The 15,620-nt window shown below is 40.4% G+C and overlaps 3 protein-coding genes across 7 annotated transcripts in view; 2 read left to right on the top strand and 1 right to left on the bottom strand.

Moving 5' to 3' along the window:
* esamb (endothelial cell adhesion molecule b) overlaps positions 1–5,592 on the top strand; it is a 53,063-nt gene extending 47,471 nt beyond the window's left edge. For all 3 annotated transcript variants that reach the window (XM_030744110.1, XM_030744109.1, XM_030744111.1), the window contains 3 exons: positions 914–1,036; positions 1,128–1,257; positions 4,446–5,592. In XM_030744110.1, the coding sequence (XP_030599970.1) occupies positions 914–1,036; positions 1,128–1,257; positions 4,446–4,902 (710 nt within the window). In that variant the 3' untranslated portion in view covers positions 4,903–5,592. The remainder of the gene's footprint in view (positions 1–913; positions 1,037–1,127; positions 1,258–4,445) is intronic.
* A 150-nt stretch (positions 5,593–5,742) lies between these two features.
* On the bottom strand, positions 5,743–10,844 carry acad8 (acyl-CoA dehydrogenase family, member 8). Of its 2 annotated transcripts, none has more exons than XM_030744112.1 (11): positions 10,651–10,844; positions 9,442–9,542; positions 9,111–9,280; positions 8,216–8,325; positions 7,996–8,072; positions 7,763–7,900; positions 7,540–7,675; positions 6,987–7,084; positions 6,743–6,895; positions 6,544–6,646; positions 5,743–6,439 (listed from the first exon to the last, which is right to left on the bottom strand). In XM_030744112.1, exons 1-11 carry the CDS (start codon positions 10,766–10,768, stop codon positions 6,384–6,386), a joined length of 1,260 nt encoding a protein of 419 aa, XP_030599972.1. In that variant the 5' UTR covers positions 10,769–10,844; the 3' UTR covers positions 5,743–6,383. The 2 variants fall into 2 exon arrangements, with proteins under 2 accessions (XP_030599972.1, XP_030599973.1); XM_030744113.1 differs by having other exon boundaries at positions 9,143–9,280; positions 10,651–10,790.
* Positions 10,480–14,898, top strand: thyn1 (thymocyte nuclear protein 1). Of its 2 annotated transcripts, XM_030744115.1 has the most exons (9): positions 10,480–10,784; positions 11,417–11,473; positions 12,173–12,231; positions 13,718–13,887; positions 13,971–14,039; positions 14,187–14,279; positions 14,349–14,444; positions 14,520–14,670; positions 14,751–14,898. In XM_030744115.1, exons 3-9 carry the CDS (start codon positions 12,183–12,185, stop codon positions 14,795–14,797), a joined length of 675 nt encoding a protein of 224 aa, XP_030599975.1. In that variant the 5' UTR covers positions 10,480–10,784; positions 11,417–11,473; positions 12,173–12,182; the 3' UTR covers positions 14,798–14,898. The 2 variants fall into 2 exon arrangements, with proteins under 2 accessions (XP_030599975.1, XP_030599974.1); XM_030744114.1 differs by lacking the exon at positions 10,480–10,784 and having other exon boundaries at positions 11,088–11,473.
* Positions 14,899–15,620: the final 722 nt, after the last annotated feature.

Genomic DNA, 15,620 nt, shown 5'->3' with positions numbered 1-15,620 from the left:
GCTACGAGACGTTCACACTCACTTTTTCAGGGTTTCCAGAAAAAAAAAAAAAAACGCACGTACTGTCATACGTTGCCCCGAAGCAAAATCACATCAGATGAAGACATGCTGCGATATGACGTCTCAGATTGGATTTCAGAGGATTTGCTGTGATAATTCCAGCGTGAAGCTTGTTTATTTTTGCAACATAGTATTTTCAGATCAGATGTGCTAAGAGAAACAGATTGTGTGGCTGATGCATATGCTCTCGCTGCATGTGTGAGAAAATATTGAAACAAAAAATAATGTCCAGCACCCATATATTGCAAGACTGCAGAATGGTTAATGGAGCTATCTGGGATTGCACCAATGGAATATATATATATATATATATATATATATATATATATATATATATATATATATATATATATATATATATATATATAAAATACACACACATTTTTCCCCAGTAAGTAATGGAAATAGGCCAAAAGGGGATTATACTGCTATGGTGTGTTGAACACATTAGTCTTAGCGTGATATAATGATGATTGCATGTAAATAAAGAGGAAATCATACTAGCATTATAATCAAAATAGCAGGAATTACTGTTTTTGTGAGCCACTATGCTAATTTTCTTGATAATAATAAGAAAATATATAAAAATATATAAAGAATACAAGGTTAAATTTAGATGAGAAAACTGGCCAATTTGCAAGTTGCTGCTCAATAAAGGGGAAAATGACCTGAAAACTATTTGATTTTAATAACTATAAACCTCCATATAGTCTATTGTGTATGTACTGTAGTAAGTCTGTGTGACTATGTACTGTAATAAGCCCATGTGTGTAGTTCCTGTTTTTTTTTCCCACTGGCACAGATCACATGACTATATGATTGTGAAGAGTTTGTAACTGTGGTTCTTTTTCAGATGAGAGACATGGTACCCTCAGGCTGAGCAACCTCACTAAAAGCATGTCAGGGAAGTACATCTGCCGAGCCAGCAACACCGCCGGCGCTGACAGCTGCTCCATTAACCTGGAGGTTTTCGCCTGTATGTACGCCACGCTTTTACACTGCTTCACTCCAGAGTATTCAACACTTTGTTTGAAAAATCACCACCACGTCTGTATCACGTTTCCCAGCTTCCAATGCAGGTGTGATCGCAGCAGCTACTCTGGGGTCGGTGGTGGGGCTGGTGGCCATGGTGCTGTTTCTCATATTCATACTGAGAAGGCGAAGGGAGACCGAGGAGGAGATAGCCAACGAAATCAAGTGAGTTTCACTGCCTGCTAAGTGGGCATTTTATTAGGCACACCTGTCAAGCTTATAAGTTCATAATGCTTTGGAAAATATATTCAAGTACAAAAATGTCCATTATTTAGGTCCTAATTAAGCACTGTTTTTGCACATTATATTAAGAGATATTTATACTTTTGTCCTGATTGATACACGTGTAACAGGCAGAATATTAAAAACACCTGTGTGATGCTCAAGCATAATTAAATCTTCTACAACAGTGTAATTAAAAAAAACCTTACAGGTATAGAAATGTAGTTATGTTAGATTAGATGTGTTGGATTGTATAGGTGTGCCTAATAATCTGCACCCAAACTATGACAGTATTTGCAAAAGTACATTATCTCAAGTATTTAAGTATTTAAGAGTTTGCACTTGACTTGAGTGCTATATTTTTGGTGTTTTTCTGGGTAAAAAGGAAGAGGATGTGAGGTGCAGGGGTTTTTAGTTGAGTAAGAAACCTCACAGCTACATTATTTTTAGTTAAAAGGGGGTGAATGGTTAGAAGGTAGAGAGATATCTTCAAATGCAGCATGTTTTAGTTTTTTTTTTTTTTTAGTTGATACTGAGCCGTCCAGAACCTGTCTGTTGTCCGTCTGTTAACTTTTTTGCTAAATTAGCTACTCCTCAGTTGTCTATATTTAAAATCTTCTGAAATTTGGCAAAATACTCTTTGCCCTCTACAAAATAGGGGAGACAGATTTTTGATTTTTTTTTATGAATTTAAAAAATTTTCAAGAAATACTGTACCTTGATGTTCACCTTTAATCCCTACTCCCTTATTCCTAGGCTGACTCTTTTGAAACATGGTATGGTATTCAATGTGCAAAGCTTGACAAAATGCTACAGACAAATTTTCTTATTTTTAAATGATTTCTACTTTTTTTTAGGATTAGTCATTGGACAGTGGTCAACAGAATATTGCAGATAATTTCAGATTTTTCACAAATTTTCTAAAATTTACTGTATACTGTACATTGATGTTTAACATCAATCACTTCTCCTTTATTATTTATGGGCAAAATCTTCTGATAGTGCAGGTATTCATTGGGCAAAGGTCTACAAAATGTTGCAGACAGATTTAGTTTTTTACAAATTTTCAAAATTTGTAAAAAATAAAAAATTAAGTATCAGCTCAGAGATGGCTGACCTACAGCCAAATTACTTTCTGTTGCAATAGTAAAACATTTGACAGTGGAGCTCTATAGGCTAATGGATCTCTTGGTAAGTTTCTGTATTATATAATAATCCTAGGGAGAAGAATGTTTTCAAAAACATCCATTGTGTTTTTAGCACCATCAGCAAAACATCTCTGCACATGGAGTTGCTTAAAGATTAAACTAAACAATGCTCTACATCCATAAACCGTATGAAAGATGGAGATATGTAGCTTCCGGGTCTGAAAAGTGAAGCAATCGTGCTTTGAGGGCTTTGAACTTGTATTCAGTTCCTCTGGCCACCAGGGGGCGATAGCTGTGGTTGTGGCCCTATAGACCAGGGGTATTCAACTACATTTTTCTATGGGCCAAATTGTCATGAGGCTATTTGCCAGTGGGCCACACATTCCTCGGGACTCTTACGCTTGTGCATACTTATCGGTCCAGTTGTTGTTAAATTTTCTATCTTCGCTGTCCACCTTGCATCTCTTCTCTTTTGAATGCGACATGTTTGCATCAGAAACTGCGGTCTGGCCTCTCGCCAACGTTGTAAACAGCAGTGCTGCATGTCATAAAAAAATGTAAAGTGCCGTTCTTCTTCTTCTTGAGTTTAATGGCGGTTGGTAATCTATGGTGCGTTACCGCCACCACATGTAAGGAGTGTGAACTACATTCTGTTAAAATTTTTATTTAATAATAGAAGTAAATGGGCAGTGGGCCGGTCCAAAATGACTGATGGGCCAGTTCTGGCCCTTGGGCCGCCAGTTGAATACCCCTGCTATAGACGTTTAGGGTGACCCTCTGACTTGGCCTCAGTACATACTTTCCTGATGACTACAATGTGTCAGTTTCTCATTTCGGGCCATGCTGAATAATTATGACCATTTTGTAAATTCATGCCATGTCTCAGAAAGAATTATCCAGAATATGCTATTTGGCTAATGACTTGTGATTGAGAGGTCATCACCCAATAAGCATGCCGTTTCACAGTCAGCTCCAGGTCTTTCATCCAGTTTCAAAACACCAAATAATGGTGAAAATGCTCATCTCAAGGCTTCAAAACGGGACCTCGCAAACAAATGGGTGACATCACGATAGCGAAATCCATCTTTTTATACAGTCTGTCTACACCAAACATGTTTTTGACAGCTGTCAAAGTGTGGAGTCATGAGACCTGTAATTTCCCTTTCTCAAAAATGGAGAAGATACCTGTGGAAAGTTAAATGTGCTGTTCTCTGTGTACTACGTGATAGTTAAGTCATACCATTCATCATACAGAGGCCATGTGTTGAAGTGGGTAGATCCTAGTTTTTCTCATTATCACGGGTCCAGTAGCTTGGAGCAGATCTTTGCTCAGTCATCCAGAGCCCCTGTACTCAAATATGGTAAGCACCTTAATGTCTGCCCTTCATCTCACAATGTAATGCACCTACAAACTTTCTAACAAACTAACAAGCCTCCTACTTGCCTTTTATCCATTAACATTAATGCAAAGCAGTGATTCAATAAGTATGTGGTCCCGTAGATGACAAAGTGATGCTGCTGTTTTGCTGTCCATGGATTTAATTATTGTTGTTGCTGTTTTAAGTATCTTAACATGGTTTACACCCCTTGATACGCCTATATAATTAGATTTTGAATAGTGTGATCCCCAGTGAGGGTTAAGGATTTAAATTTAAATTCACAAATAACTTCTCACATTTTTCCTTTCAAAAATAAAATGAAATACCCCCCCCCCCCCCCCCCCCCCCCCCCCCAATTTAACATTTGTAATTAATACTGCACAAGTAGAGTATATGTTACATTAGAGGTCATTCAAATCTGTGAAACCTGGTAAATTTTACAAGCAATTCACTGTAAGGAGATAATGTGAGTGTAAAATACTGGAGCTGAGCGTGTTTTGCTGATGGTATTGCAGATGAAATGTAAAGCATTCCTCTTCTGTTTTGTTGTCTGTCTCTTTTATATGATGTTTCTCTCTTTTTCTTCATACCCTCGTTGCCACAGGGAGGACGCTCAGGCACCAAAGCGAGTGTCATGGGCAAAGAGCAACACGGGCTCTGACGTTATGTCCAAGAATGGCACCTTATCCTCCATAGCAACACGCCCCCGACCACGAGACCCCCACCAGCCCAACTTCCACTATCCGTACTCCCCGATATCAGTGTCAGACACAGGCTCAGTGATCAACGCCTACCAGCTGCGGCCTGGAGAAGCAAACACCTTACAAGGTCTTCCGGGCTACAACATCGGAGGAACGCCCTCACGTAAACACAGGCGGCCTCCGAGTGCAAACGGGGCTCCTTCGCAGGTTCTCAGGAGCCCCAAAAGAACTGAGGGGGCGCAGCCTCAGACGGCGCCTCCACTCACTGTGTCCCCAACAGTGAGCTCCTCCACTCTGACACGCATGGGAGCCGTTGCTGTCATGGTGCCTGCTCAAAGCCAAGCTGGCTCACTGGTGTAGCCGGATGGGAAACAAAGGACAGAGATCTTTCTCTATGAAGGCCTGATAGGTTGTGAGAGAAGAAAAAAAAAAAACATGCTTCATCAGCACAAACTCTTCATTCAGTTTATTATTGAAACTCTGTCTCAGTAAACTGTTCATTTCAGTTCCTTTTGTATGCTGCATTCAGGCTCATTAAAGAGAAATATATTTTTATTTACACGCTTAGAAAGAAGAGAAACAGCATCCAGCAGTGTCCTGATTTTTAGTAGCAGCACACACTGATACTGTAAACCATAAACAGATCGGTTTACTCAGTTTTACAAATCTTGTGCAATGTTTTGGCTACATTTCTACAACTTCATTGTAAAGAGATTTTTTTCTAATTTCATTGTTATTTTTCCTGGCTGTGTTAGGATCACTTTCTCAGGCTAACTGCACTAGTTCACAGCAAAAACTCACAATTCAGGCACTGAAAATAGTTTCTAGGATTTCACTTCTTTTGGCCGACATGCACGTTCACATCAGGGTTGTTGATTTAACCGACTAACAGTTTTGGTGTGGTTTAAAGAGATTGAGAAGGATTTAATACCTGAGGACTTTGCCTGTTATGGTAGCTGGAATGTAACCAAAGTAGTTAATATAACGGTGTTAAGGTTGATGGCTTTTGACTATTTTGTTTAAACTTGATTACTGCAAACATACGAGGACCATTAGTGGAGCTTGGTCAAGAAAACACCCGTCCCCGATATCTGACCAATGTTTTCTGCTTCTGTTTGTTTTCATGTAGTTAGACTGGCGATAACGTGGCAGTGATGTTTTGATGTTGAAAGGCTACATGTAGCACTGCTAATGCAGTTCTGACTGTTGACAGTTTATTTTCAATAAAATGTTCTGCAGTGTTTGACTAAATAATGATCAATTCCACATGTAAATATAATTTAATACAAACAGTAACCAGAAAAGGCAAAAATTCAGGGTGTTAAACTACAAGTGGAGTCTTTTTAAGAAAGCTGAGATCCTTTTATTTGGAGGGTCACATTTCATTACGCCAACCACATAATTCAGGAGACTTCAGAGCACAGAATAGTGTGAAATACAGTAACAATGCAGTAACCATGAAAGCAGTAATGCTGAAGAACCATATTCTCTTGTTAACACCAAAGTTGATGAACAATTTTTAAATACAGAATCAAATCTCTTCTCACTATAAATTCCACAATATATTTTTTTCCTTACTGCTACTGGAGGTTTAGCCAGAGAAAAGAGAAAACTGCTCTCGTGGCCATAATTTGATTTCTTATATTTATATTCAGACATCACTAGTGTTAATCGATTGCATTCTCTCCTGAGATAAAAAATTCTGTCTACTTATTTGTTCGTTAGATTTTCACCACCTGTGAAAAAACTATGATGTGCAGGGCACCTCCAGTCATACTGTAACAAACCAGATATGAAGACCACAACAATATGGTCAGTTAAATTCCAGAGGGTAAGACTCATCACAGGTCCGACAGCAGATTTCGAGAAATTATCATCCTCATCACTTCGTTGGTTCCTTTAGGGGAAACAAAAACAGAAAACAGCATCACAGCCTCTTTACGTGTAACCAAAGGATGTAAATGTCAGAAGAGACACAAAGGTTTAAAAAATAAAGCGCACCTTCTAAGATCTGATGGACTCTGATGTCCCGCACAAACTGCTGCACTGCATAGTCTTTAAGGTAACCATACCCACCGTGCATCTGAAGAGCCTGGTTGCAGATCTGTTGAATAGAGCAGGTAATAACATAAAAGACAGAAATAGAAAAAAAAATTATGTTTTTGCCCAAATATGGTTAATCTTCCTTAGCATTACTCACATTAAAACACTCATCTGTGGCGAAGAGCTTAGCCATAGAGCAGAGGAAAACAGCATCGGGGCGGTTCTCCTGTAATGCCTTCGCTGCTTCATGTATCATAAGGCGCGAAGCAACCAACTTGGTGGCCATTTCTGCCAGTTTGAACTGAAGAAACTGCCACATGAAGAGAGAGAGGAATGGATGACCTTATATCAGTGGCAAGATTAGTATTCTGATTCACTGAAAATGCAGGGGACCTGCTTACCTGGTTGTTTGAGAGTGTCTCTCCAAACTGCTTGCGCACTAACAGGTGGTCCCTCGCTAGCTGCACAGACGCATGTGCTGCTCCAAGAGAACAGGAAGCTGGTGGCGGAGAGTTTAGACAAAAACTGGTGAGTGATTTGCTTTGCTTCAAGCACCTTTTTCTCAACACCAACCACTGTGACTACAAATGGCAAAAAAACAACGGTTTAAACTGCACAACCAGAAGAGTTACTGCTGAGCAAACCAAACAGGTCATAACCAAGTGCGAGCTTCACAGCTTTTGAAGTCTGTTCATTTATAAAAGAAGAGTGTGTTAATCCAAATCTTCTGAAACCATTTGCTGTGCCTTAACCACCTCGGGACTTCTTTAACAACACGCTGCACATAATTTATGCACAAATCTGATGCCTGGAGGCTCGTTCAAACCTAATTATGAAGCTGATTAGATACCATTACTTCCAGCTTTATAAAATCTAGATTTACACTAGATTGTAAGCATAATGGACACCCAGTTTTTAGACACTTCGCTACTTGGGTGGTGTTTTCCTCCTCACCAATATTAATCCTGCCTCCGTTCAGGCCTTTCATGGCGATGCTGAAGCCCTGACCTTCCTCACCGAGCCGGTTTGCCACTGGAACCGCACAGTCCTCAAATATCACCGCCCTGGTCGGCTGAGAGTTCCAGCCCACCTGGGAAGCAGATTTTATAACAGCTGAGTGACTTAATTCTGCCATCTAGTGGTTGAACAGTTAAGTGGTGCAGCTGTGGACTCTTACTTTCTTTTCTTTTTTGCCAAAGCTGAGGCCGGGAGCCCCCTTCTCTACCACCAGACATGAAATACCTTTAGGGCCTTTACCTCCTGTTCTGCACATCACAACATAGATATCTGTGTCTCCTCCTCCACTGATGAAGGCCTAAAAAAGTCACAAAGAAATTAGAAGAGCTTAAAACAAACTCCTCACATTTCTGCAGACCTCAAACCTCGAGTATACAGACAGGTGTGAATTACCTTTGAGCCATTCAAGATGTAATGGTCACCTTTCCGCTGTGCAGAGGTCAGAAGAGAAGCAGCATCACTGCCACTGCCTAAAACAAAGATAACAGGCTGAACCTTAACTGTAGTACTCGCATTTCTGGAACAACATACATGTGAGGCAAATTTCTCACATATACAACTATGAATAATTTTACACATAGAAAATGTTTGTGTTTTTGCATAACAGACTAACCTGGTTCAGTGAGACAATAGGAGGCAAACTTTTCCATAGAACAGAGATCAGGACAAAACTTTTCCCTCTGCTCTTCATTGCCAAAGCTGTCTATCATCCAGGCACACATGCTGCAAGGAAAAGGATAAGAGTGCAGATTAAGATGCAAAAAAAAAAAAAAAAAAAAACTCAATACACACTCATTGGCCACTTCATTAGGTACACCAGTTAAACTGCTTGTTAACACAATATCTGACCAGCCAATCATATGGCAGACACAGTCACGACGACATGCTGAAGTTCAAACTGAGCATCACAAAGAAAAGTCCTTTAAGTGACTTTGAACACTGCACGGTTGTCATTGCCAGATGTGCTGGTCTACTGGGGATCTCCCATCCTCTGATGGCTGCTTCCAGCAGGATAATGTACCATGTCACAAAGGTTATATCATCTCAAATTGGTTTCTTAAACATGTGCTAAAATGGCCTCTACAGTCACCAGAGCTCAGTCCAATAGCACGCCTTTAGGATGTAGTGAAATGGAAGATTCACATCAAGGATGTGCAGCTGATAAATCTGCAGCAAATATGTGATGCTATCATGTCAATATGGACCAGCATCTCTGAGAAATGTTTCCAGCCCCTTGTTGAATCTATGCCACAAATAAATCATTCCTCACAGCAAAAGGGGGTCCAATGCGCTACCAGCAAAGTATACCTAATGAAGTGGCAGATGAGTACATAAGGAAGAAATCAAACAAAGTATTAATAAACACAGTGGTAAAGAAAAAATGCAACAACCAGGTTGGTAAGTTTGTTAATTTCATGAATTTATCATCCAGACAAACAGACTCCTACTATACATACGTCAACTGTAAGAAGCAAAATACCCTTTCAGCTACATGTCATTATTCATACTTGTGGATACTGATGTAGGCTGTGGTGCTCACACATCCTGTGGACAACGCCTCAAAGATGATCGTTGTGTCCAGCCGAGACAGGCCTGATCCTCCAACGTCTGGCTGAACGTAAATCCCACCGAACCCCAGCTGGGCCGCTTTACGCATCGTCTCCACTGGAAAGATTTCCTGAGGGGGGACAGTTACTGGCTAGGCTAATTTTCACCTCATTAGGACTGTGGCATCTACAAAAGTCTGCCTTTATATGGGCAAATATCGGTTTGAACCCCTTACATCTGTTGCCTTTACATTTAATTAATAACAGCATTTTAAGCCTCCCTGTCTCATACCTTCTGGTCCCACTCTGCCATGTGTGGAGCCATTTCATTGGCTGCAAAGTCAAAGGCCACTTTTTGAAACTCTTTCTGTTCATCTGTGAGTCCATAGGAAGCTGCAGACAAAGAGCAGAGGACACTGAGTACAGAGAGACTGCTCTGTGTGCTCTTTGACCCTTACATACTGTTCATATTTTATGGTGTGTGTGGTGACAATCATATTAAAACAGAATAATATCATTACATAACACATACTATCAGTGTTATGCAGGTAGCATCATATTTGATTGTATTTTTAAACAGTTGAATTATGACTACTAGAAACTATTAAACGACTACTGAAGATCCTACTAGCGTAAATACTCTAAATAGGGATGCACAGATCAATATTTGTTTCAGATATTGTACTATTAACAGACACAAATAGCTGGATCAGGCATGTGTGTCAAAGAGGTACATGTACATTTTGCTCTAAGGAGTTTATTGCAGTTGTTGTCAATTTGGTTGATGTTATCGTCACTTGACCTTTCATATATAATTTAGGTCAGATACATCATTAAAATAGTTTGGGTTTTTTTAAGATTTAATTTTATTCAGATGGGTGGCTGTAGCTCAGGAGGTAGAGCAGGCCACCTATTAATATCGGAAGGTTGGGGGTTCGATCCCTGGCTGCTCTAGTCTGGATGCCCACGTAACCCTGAGTTGCCATCCGATGCATCCATTGGAGTGTGAATGTGTGTGAATGCTAGATAAAAACGTGATAAAAAGCACTTTGAAGAAAGTGCATTTATGAATGGGTGTGCTCCAGCAGAGTAGAAAAGCACTATAAGAACCAGTCCATTTACCCTTCAAAGCACTTCTAACTACACACTCACACAGCACTTGATCTACCCCACGTCCAGTTTAGAGTCACCAACATGTACGTCTTGGGACTTTGGGAGGAAACGTACTCAGGGTCAAACATACAAAGCTTATTTATGTCTATGCTAATTCAGATGTTGAATGCTGAGGGAAAAGAGGGGCGGTGTTAGGGAGAGGCGTGCAGCCTCCTCTGCCTTCCGACTGATGGAGTATATAAACGCGTTGAATGTGCTTCAGAGTTATTTTATCTTCTTTTTGAGTCGTGGCTGGGCTCTACAGAGCAGTGTGATTCACTAACCTGATAGCTGACAAAAGTTACCGGTGCAGGTCACAGCTAGCAAATCTCTCATTTGTGGCACTTACGGTCGATACATGCAGCTATCCCTCGTCTCTGCGAGCATCCGCTTAACATTAAACGGTGGTTCCTACATACGGTGGAGCCCAGCCGGGATATTCTTGATAGGGCTCCGACAGCAGCCATGTTTACCTCCACAGTAGTGAGTTATATCACACTCTGCAGCAGCTAGTGCTGCTGGATATTGTAGTTTTATTAATGTGGGAAACGCACGTCCGGTGCTGCCGCCAACGGGGTTATGTCTGTGATCGTGAACGTAAACATTTAAAAATGTTTATGTTTGTAAATCGGCAGCATTAGTAGAAATAATGTTTATAGCTTTAAGAATCCTTTTAATTTCTTATTTTTAAATAAACTCCAATTATCGTATATAGGCTTTAATATATCTTGTGTAATTCATAGTTTTATACTTTGAGCCTTCGTATTTATTTTCTGCATCTCATATTCTTATAGCGCTCTGTTTTATTTATTTTATTCATTGTAGTTGCACACCGTGGTTTTTGTAATTAAAACCGAACTAAAGCAAGCAAAAACAAAAATAAACAGACAAGAAAAAGTGACGCAAACTGTGGCACATAACACGTCACTGCTAACAAACCAAAAAGCCTGAAAACGGTCACGTGTTCCCCGCGCCAAAATAGCTGCAGTGTTGATGTAGTGACCAGTGAGGCGTCCTTGGGCACTGATAAGAAACAGTGAGCTAACGGTAATAGCTGGTGAATAAATCAAGTGCACCTCTGCGCTTTCTTTCTTTTTCTTTTTTTTTTTTTTTAGGTCACGTGTCACAGATTTATCCGCGGGTTTGATGGTTGGAGCTCTGCTGAGGTGAAGGTACGGCTACATGAGTTTATCTCCGGACCCTGCTTTAAAACACTTATTGCATTCCTGTTGCTTCTGTCTTTCTGCTGCAAGATGCTCGTTAGTGTTTAAGAGCAGTTTACATATTTAAATATGGAACTAAAAACACTTATTTAGAAAACAGTTAATAGTATTAACTAGTGTACTATGGGAGTTTATCTTTAGTTACAGCAAGCAGTTGAACTACACAAAATAAAAACTTTTAATCAACCGCCACTGATGTAAATGGTGTGGTACTGAAAATGCTTCTCAAATTAAAGCCTCCAACATGATCACGAGTCATTTCAAGAAAACTAACTAACGTAACTTTACAGCCTTCATATAAAAGCAGGATCTATTGTAGGACTATTAGTTGTAGCTGGATGTAACTAAGAAATAAGCCTAATTTGCATGACCTTGGAACCGTTTTGAAGAATTTGATAGTCAAAATATTTAACCGGATAGCTGTGGAACAGTCAGTTTGGGATTACACGAGGAGAGACGCTTTGGATTAACTTTAGAAAAGTATAAATGGATATAAATATAACGGATTAAAGTGCTTAGGTACACTGAGATTTTAAAGGGAGAACTACCAGAGTACAAATTATACAACAAAACCTCTGTTGAGTTCTTGCCAAATTCTCTCAAGCTTTATAGTAACAAATCATCCAAACCTGTTGTGGATCTTCACAGAGTTAAAGAGATGCCACCAAAGAAAAAGGCCAGAGTGAGTAAAAGAGCTGCAGCTTCAGGTAGGTAAATGAAATCATGGAGAAAAACCTCCTGTCTGATTTTATTACAGTTGTCAGAAATTTACATACACTCATCATGGGCATGAATGACATGGGAATTTAGAGCTTTTAAGGATTTCTTTGAACTGTTTTGTTTTTTTTTTCTGGGGTGGAATGATTGCACTCCATACATCTTTACTGACTTTACAATACTAGAATTCGGTGCACAAGTTTGAATATATTTTGGATTTTCTTTGATCCTTACAGGGTGAAAATTGTACATACAGGCTCAAATATATACATACACCCCCCACTAATATTTGGTTAAATGTCCCTTAGCAAGTTGCACCTCGAGCTGATGCTTTTGGTAGCCATCAACAAGCTTCTGGCACAGTTCTAGCTGGATATTTGACCACTCTTCTTGGCAGAATTGGTCGAATTCATTTAAATTGGTTGGCTTCCTGACACAGACCCGACTTTTAAGTGTAGTCCTCAAATTTTCAATGGGGTTGAGGTCGCAGCTTTGGAAAGGCCATGCCAGAAGCTTAATGTTAGCCTGCTTTATCAATTATTCTTCCATCCACTTTGTGGAATGTACCAGTACCACAGGAAGCAAAACAGTCATGATGCTGCCACCACCATGCTTGACAGTTGGTACAGTATGCTTAGGTTTGAAAGCTTCACCTTTACTCCTCCAAACATACCTCTTGTCATTGTAGACAAATAGCTCAATCTTTGTCTCCTATGACCATAAAACTTTTCTCCAGAAGGCATTTGGCTTGTCCAAATTTCAGTCAAGCTTCAATTCATTGATTTTGGAACAGGGGCTTCTTTCTTGGTCGGCACCCTCTCAGTGCACGGTGATGTAAAACTTGCTTCACTGTGGACCGTAATGGTGGAGTTCCAGCAGTTTCCAGTTCATAGCAGGCTTGAGCTTTGGTGGTTCCTGGGTTGTTCCTGAACATCTTAACCAATTTCCTCTCATCTGAGGGTGACAGTTTGGGTCTTCTTCAAGACCTCGGCAAAGTGGTGACACATCTGAATAACTTGTACTTGTGTGCAGTTGTTTAAACTGATGATCCTGGAACGGTTATTTAGAAAAGGCTCCAAGAGACCTGTGGAAATAGAGATCTTCACTGAGTTCAGAGTATCCGTTAATCCAGTGTGCTGTCAAACAAATCCTTTTTATGCAGTCAATCATGATCGCTAATGAGAAGTTAATAAGCCTGGGCTTTGCCAAGTTAAAAGACACTGTAGAACCTTCAGCACCACTTATTAAAAGATTTTAGTGAGTGTATGCATATATTTGAGCCTGTATGTATAATTTTGACCCTGTGTGGATTAGAGAAAATCATAAATAAATTCAAACTTGTGCATCCAATTCTCATTCCACCAGGAAAAGGAACAGTTCAAAGAACTCATTAAAAGCCCAAAATCCCCATAACATTCATGCCGTGATGAGTATATGTAACTACAACTGTAACTAAAGAGCACCTCCAAACCACAGTCAAAGACGACGACAGGGAGCCACTGTCCCCAGCTGGGAAGAAGAGGAAAGCTGCAACTTCTGGTGGAAAAAATGAGGAGAGCTCAAAGTCTTCTGGTGCTCCACAGTACAGTCACTGGCTGATGAAGTCTGAGCCCGAGAGCCGCTTTGAGAACGGCATCGACGTGAAGGTAAGGAACAGCACCATCTTTGTCGGTGCATGTTAAAAAGTGAGTTGGTCTCACTTGTCTGTTGCTTCCTGCTCATTCTGCAGTTTGGCATCGAGGATCTGAAGGCTCTGCCTGATCAGACCAGCTGCTGGGATGGCGTCCGCAATTACCAGGTAGAGCTGCAGCACCGACTCCTGTAATAAGATGCTTATCTGAAATAAGGGAGCAACACGCTGCTGCCCCTGGAGAGGCTTTTCTGTCTCTTTTCGCAGCACCGCTGTGCAAATGATTTTTGAATTTGTTCTGCCTGTCTTCTGCAGGCGCGCAATTTCATGAGGCAGATGAAAGAAGGGCAGCTTGCTTTCTTTTACCACAGCAACTGCAAGGAGCCAGGGATAGCAGGAATCATAAAAGTGAGTCACTCTTCTCTCTTTAGGTAAAGCTTGAAATGGGCCCAATGTTCAGTTTTATTTCCTTTCTAGATTGTGAAGGAAGCTTATGTGGACCACACTCAATTTGACAAGAAAGATGTGCATTATGATGCAACCAGCAAACCAGACAACCCCAAGTGGAGCATGGTAAGCTAAACACATTAAGCACAGCTAATGATAAGACTCATGCATGAAGGCTGAGCTCAATTCCTTCTCTCTCAGGTAGACGTCCAGTATCAAAGGATGATGAAGCGTTTTCTTCCTCTGTCGGAGCTTAAAAAGCACCACCTGCAGCATCGCACTGTGGGAGGGCCCCTCAAGGACATGGCGCTTTTTACAAGGGCCAGGCTCTCTGTGCAACCCCTCTCCACTGGTATGAAAGAACCAGCACACAAAAAAAACATTTTTAATGTATCTGTGGGCTGGCTGTGGACGTGATTTCTTTCTCTGCAGATGAGTTTGATTTCATCCTGAGTCTGGAGGACAAAGAGCCGCTCTGAGGATTTGCTTTATGATGCAGCAAAATCATCACGAGTACCATCACTCCACTGTAACTGTTATAGTCTATTAGAAATATTAAATGTGTTTATTAGAAATTATAGTCCAGATTCAATCTATGAGCTTCCTTTTGTTGGAAAACTGAAACATCTGCATATGACTCGAGTTTCTAGGAACTTGGTGGGAAGCAGAGGCCCTTGATGAAGTATGAAGTGTGCAATGTTAGTTATGGCTGGCCTTTGCTCCCAGAATGGTGTGAAGCATTATTTTATTGCTGTTATTTAACACACAATTTTTATGCAGCAGCATATTTTACAACACCAGATGCCCTTTCAGCACTAGTTTTATCACATAAAAATAACATTCTGTGCTCAACTGCTTCCCGGTGATGATGGAGTAGGAAAATAAAACCTGCAAACAACCTGAATTCTTTCGGCACCGTGGGTAGCAGTATTATCATCTAGTTATACAGAGGAAACAGTGCACTATAAAGCTCCCTTATGAGCTTTCATGACCACTACAGAAAGACCTCAGTAAACTTCAGGTGGCATCTCTAAAATGTGCCTTTTACCTCTCGTGCTGTTGACTAAAATTAATGTTTGATGCTCAGAGTGAGGCAGGAGATGCTGGTTTTAAAGCATTAAAGGTGTTGCTGTCAGGTCTGTTATTTTTACAGTGCCTGAGCTAAGCTCCAGCTTCACAGGTTCTTATTAGAAGTGACAAGTATTGATTAATTCAAAGGGACAACGTGCTGAAGCTGCTTTTTACTGTAACAGCACAGGCACACATTTAAGTTGTAATTACCTTATGATTTTTTATCAACAG

This window comes from Archocentrus centrarchus, chromosome 13 (genome assembly GCF_007364275.1).
Source record: "Archocentrus centrarchus isolate MPI-CPG fArcCen1 chromosome 13, fArcCen1, whole genome shotgun sequence".
NCBI lineage: Eukaryota > Metazoa > Chordata > Actinopteri > Cichliformes > Cichlidae > Archocentrus > Archocentrus centrarchus.
The sequence above is the reverse complement of the archived record's forward strand: the minus strand, read 5'-3'. Positions and strand labels throughout refer to the sequence as shown.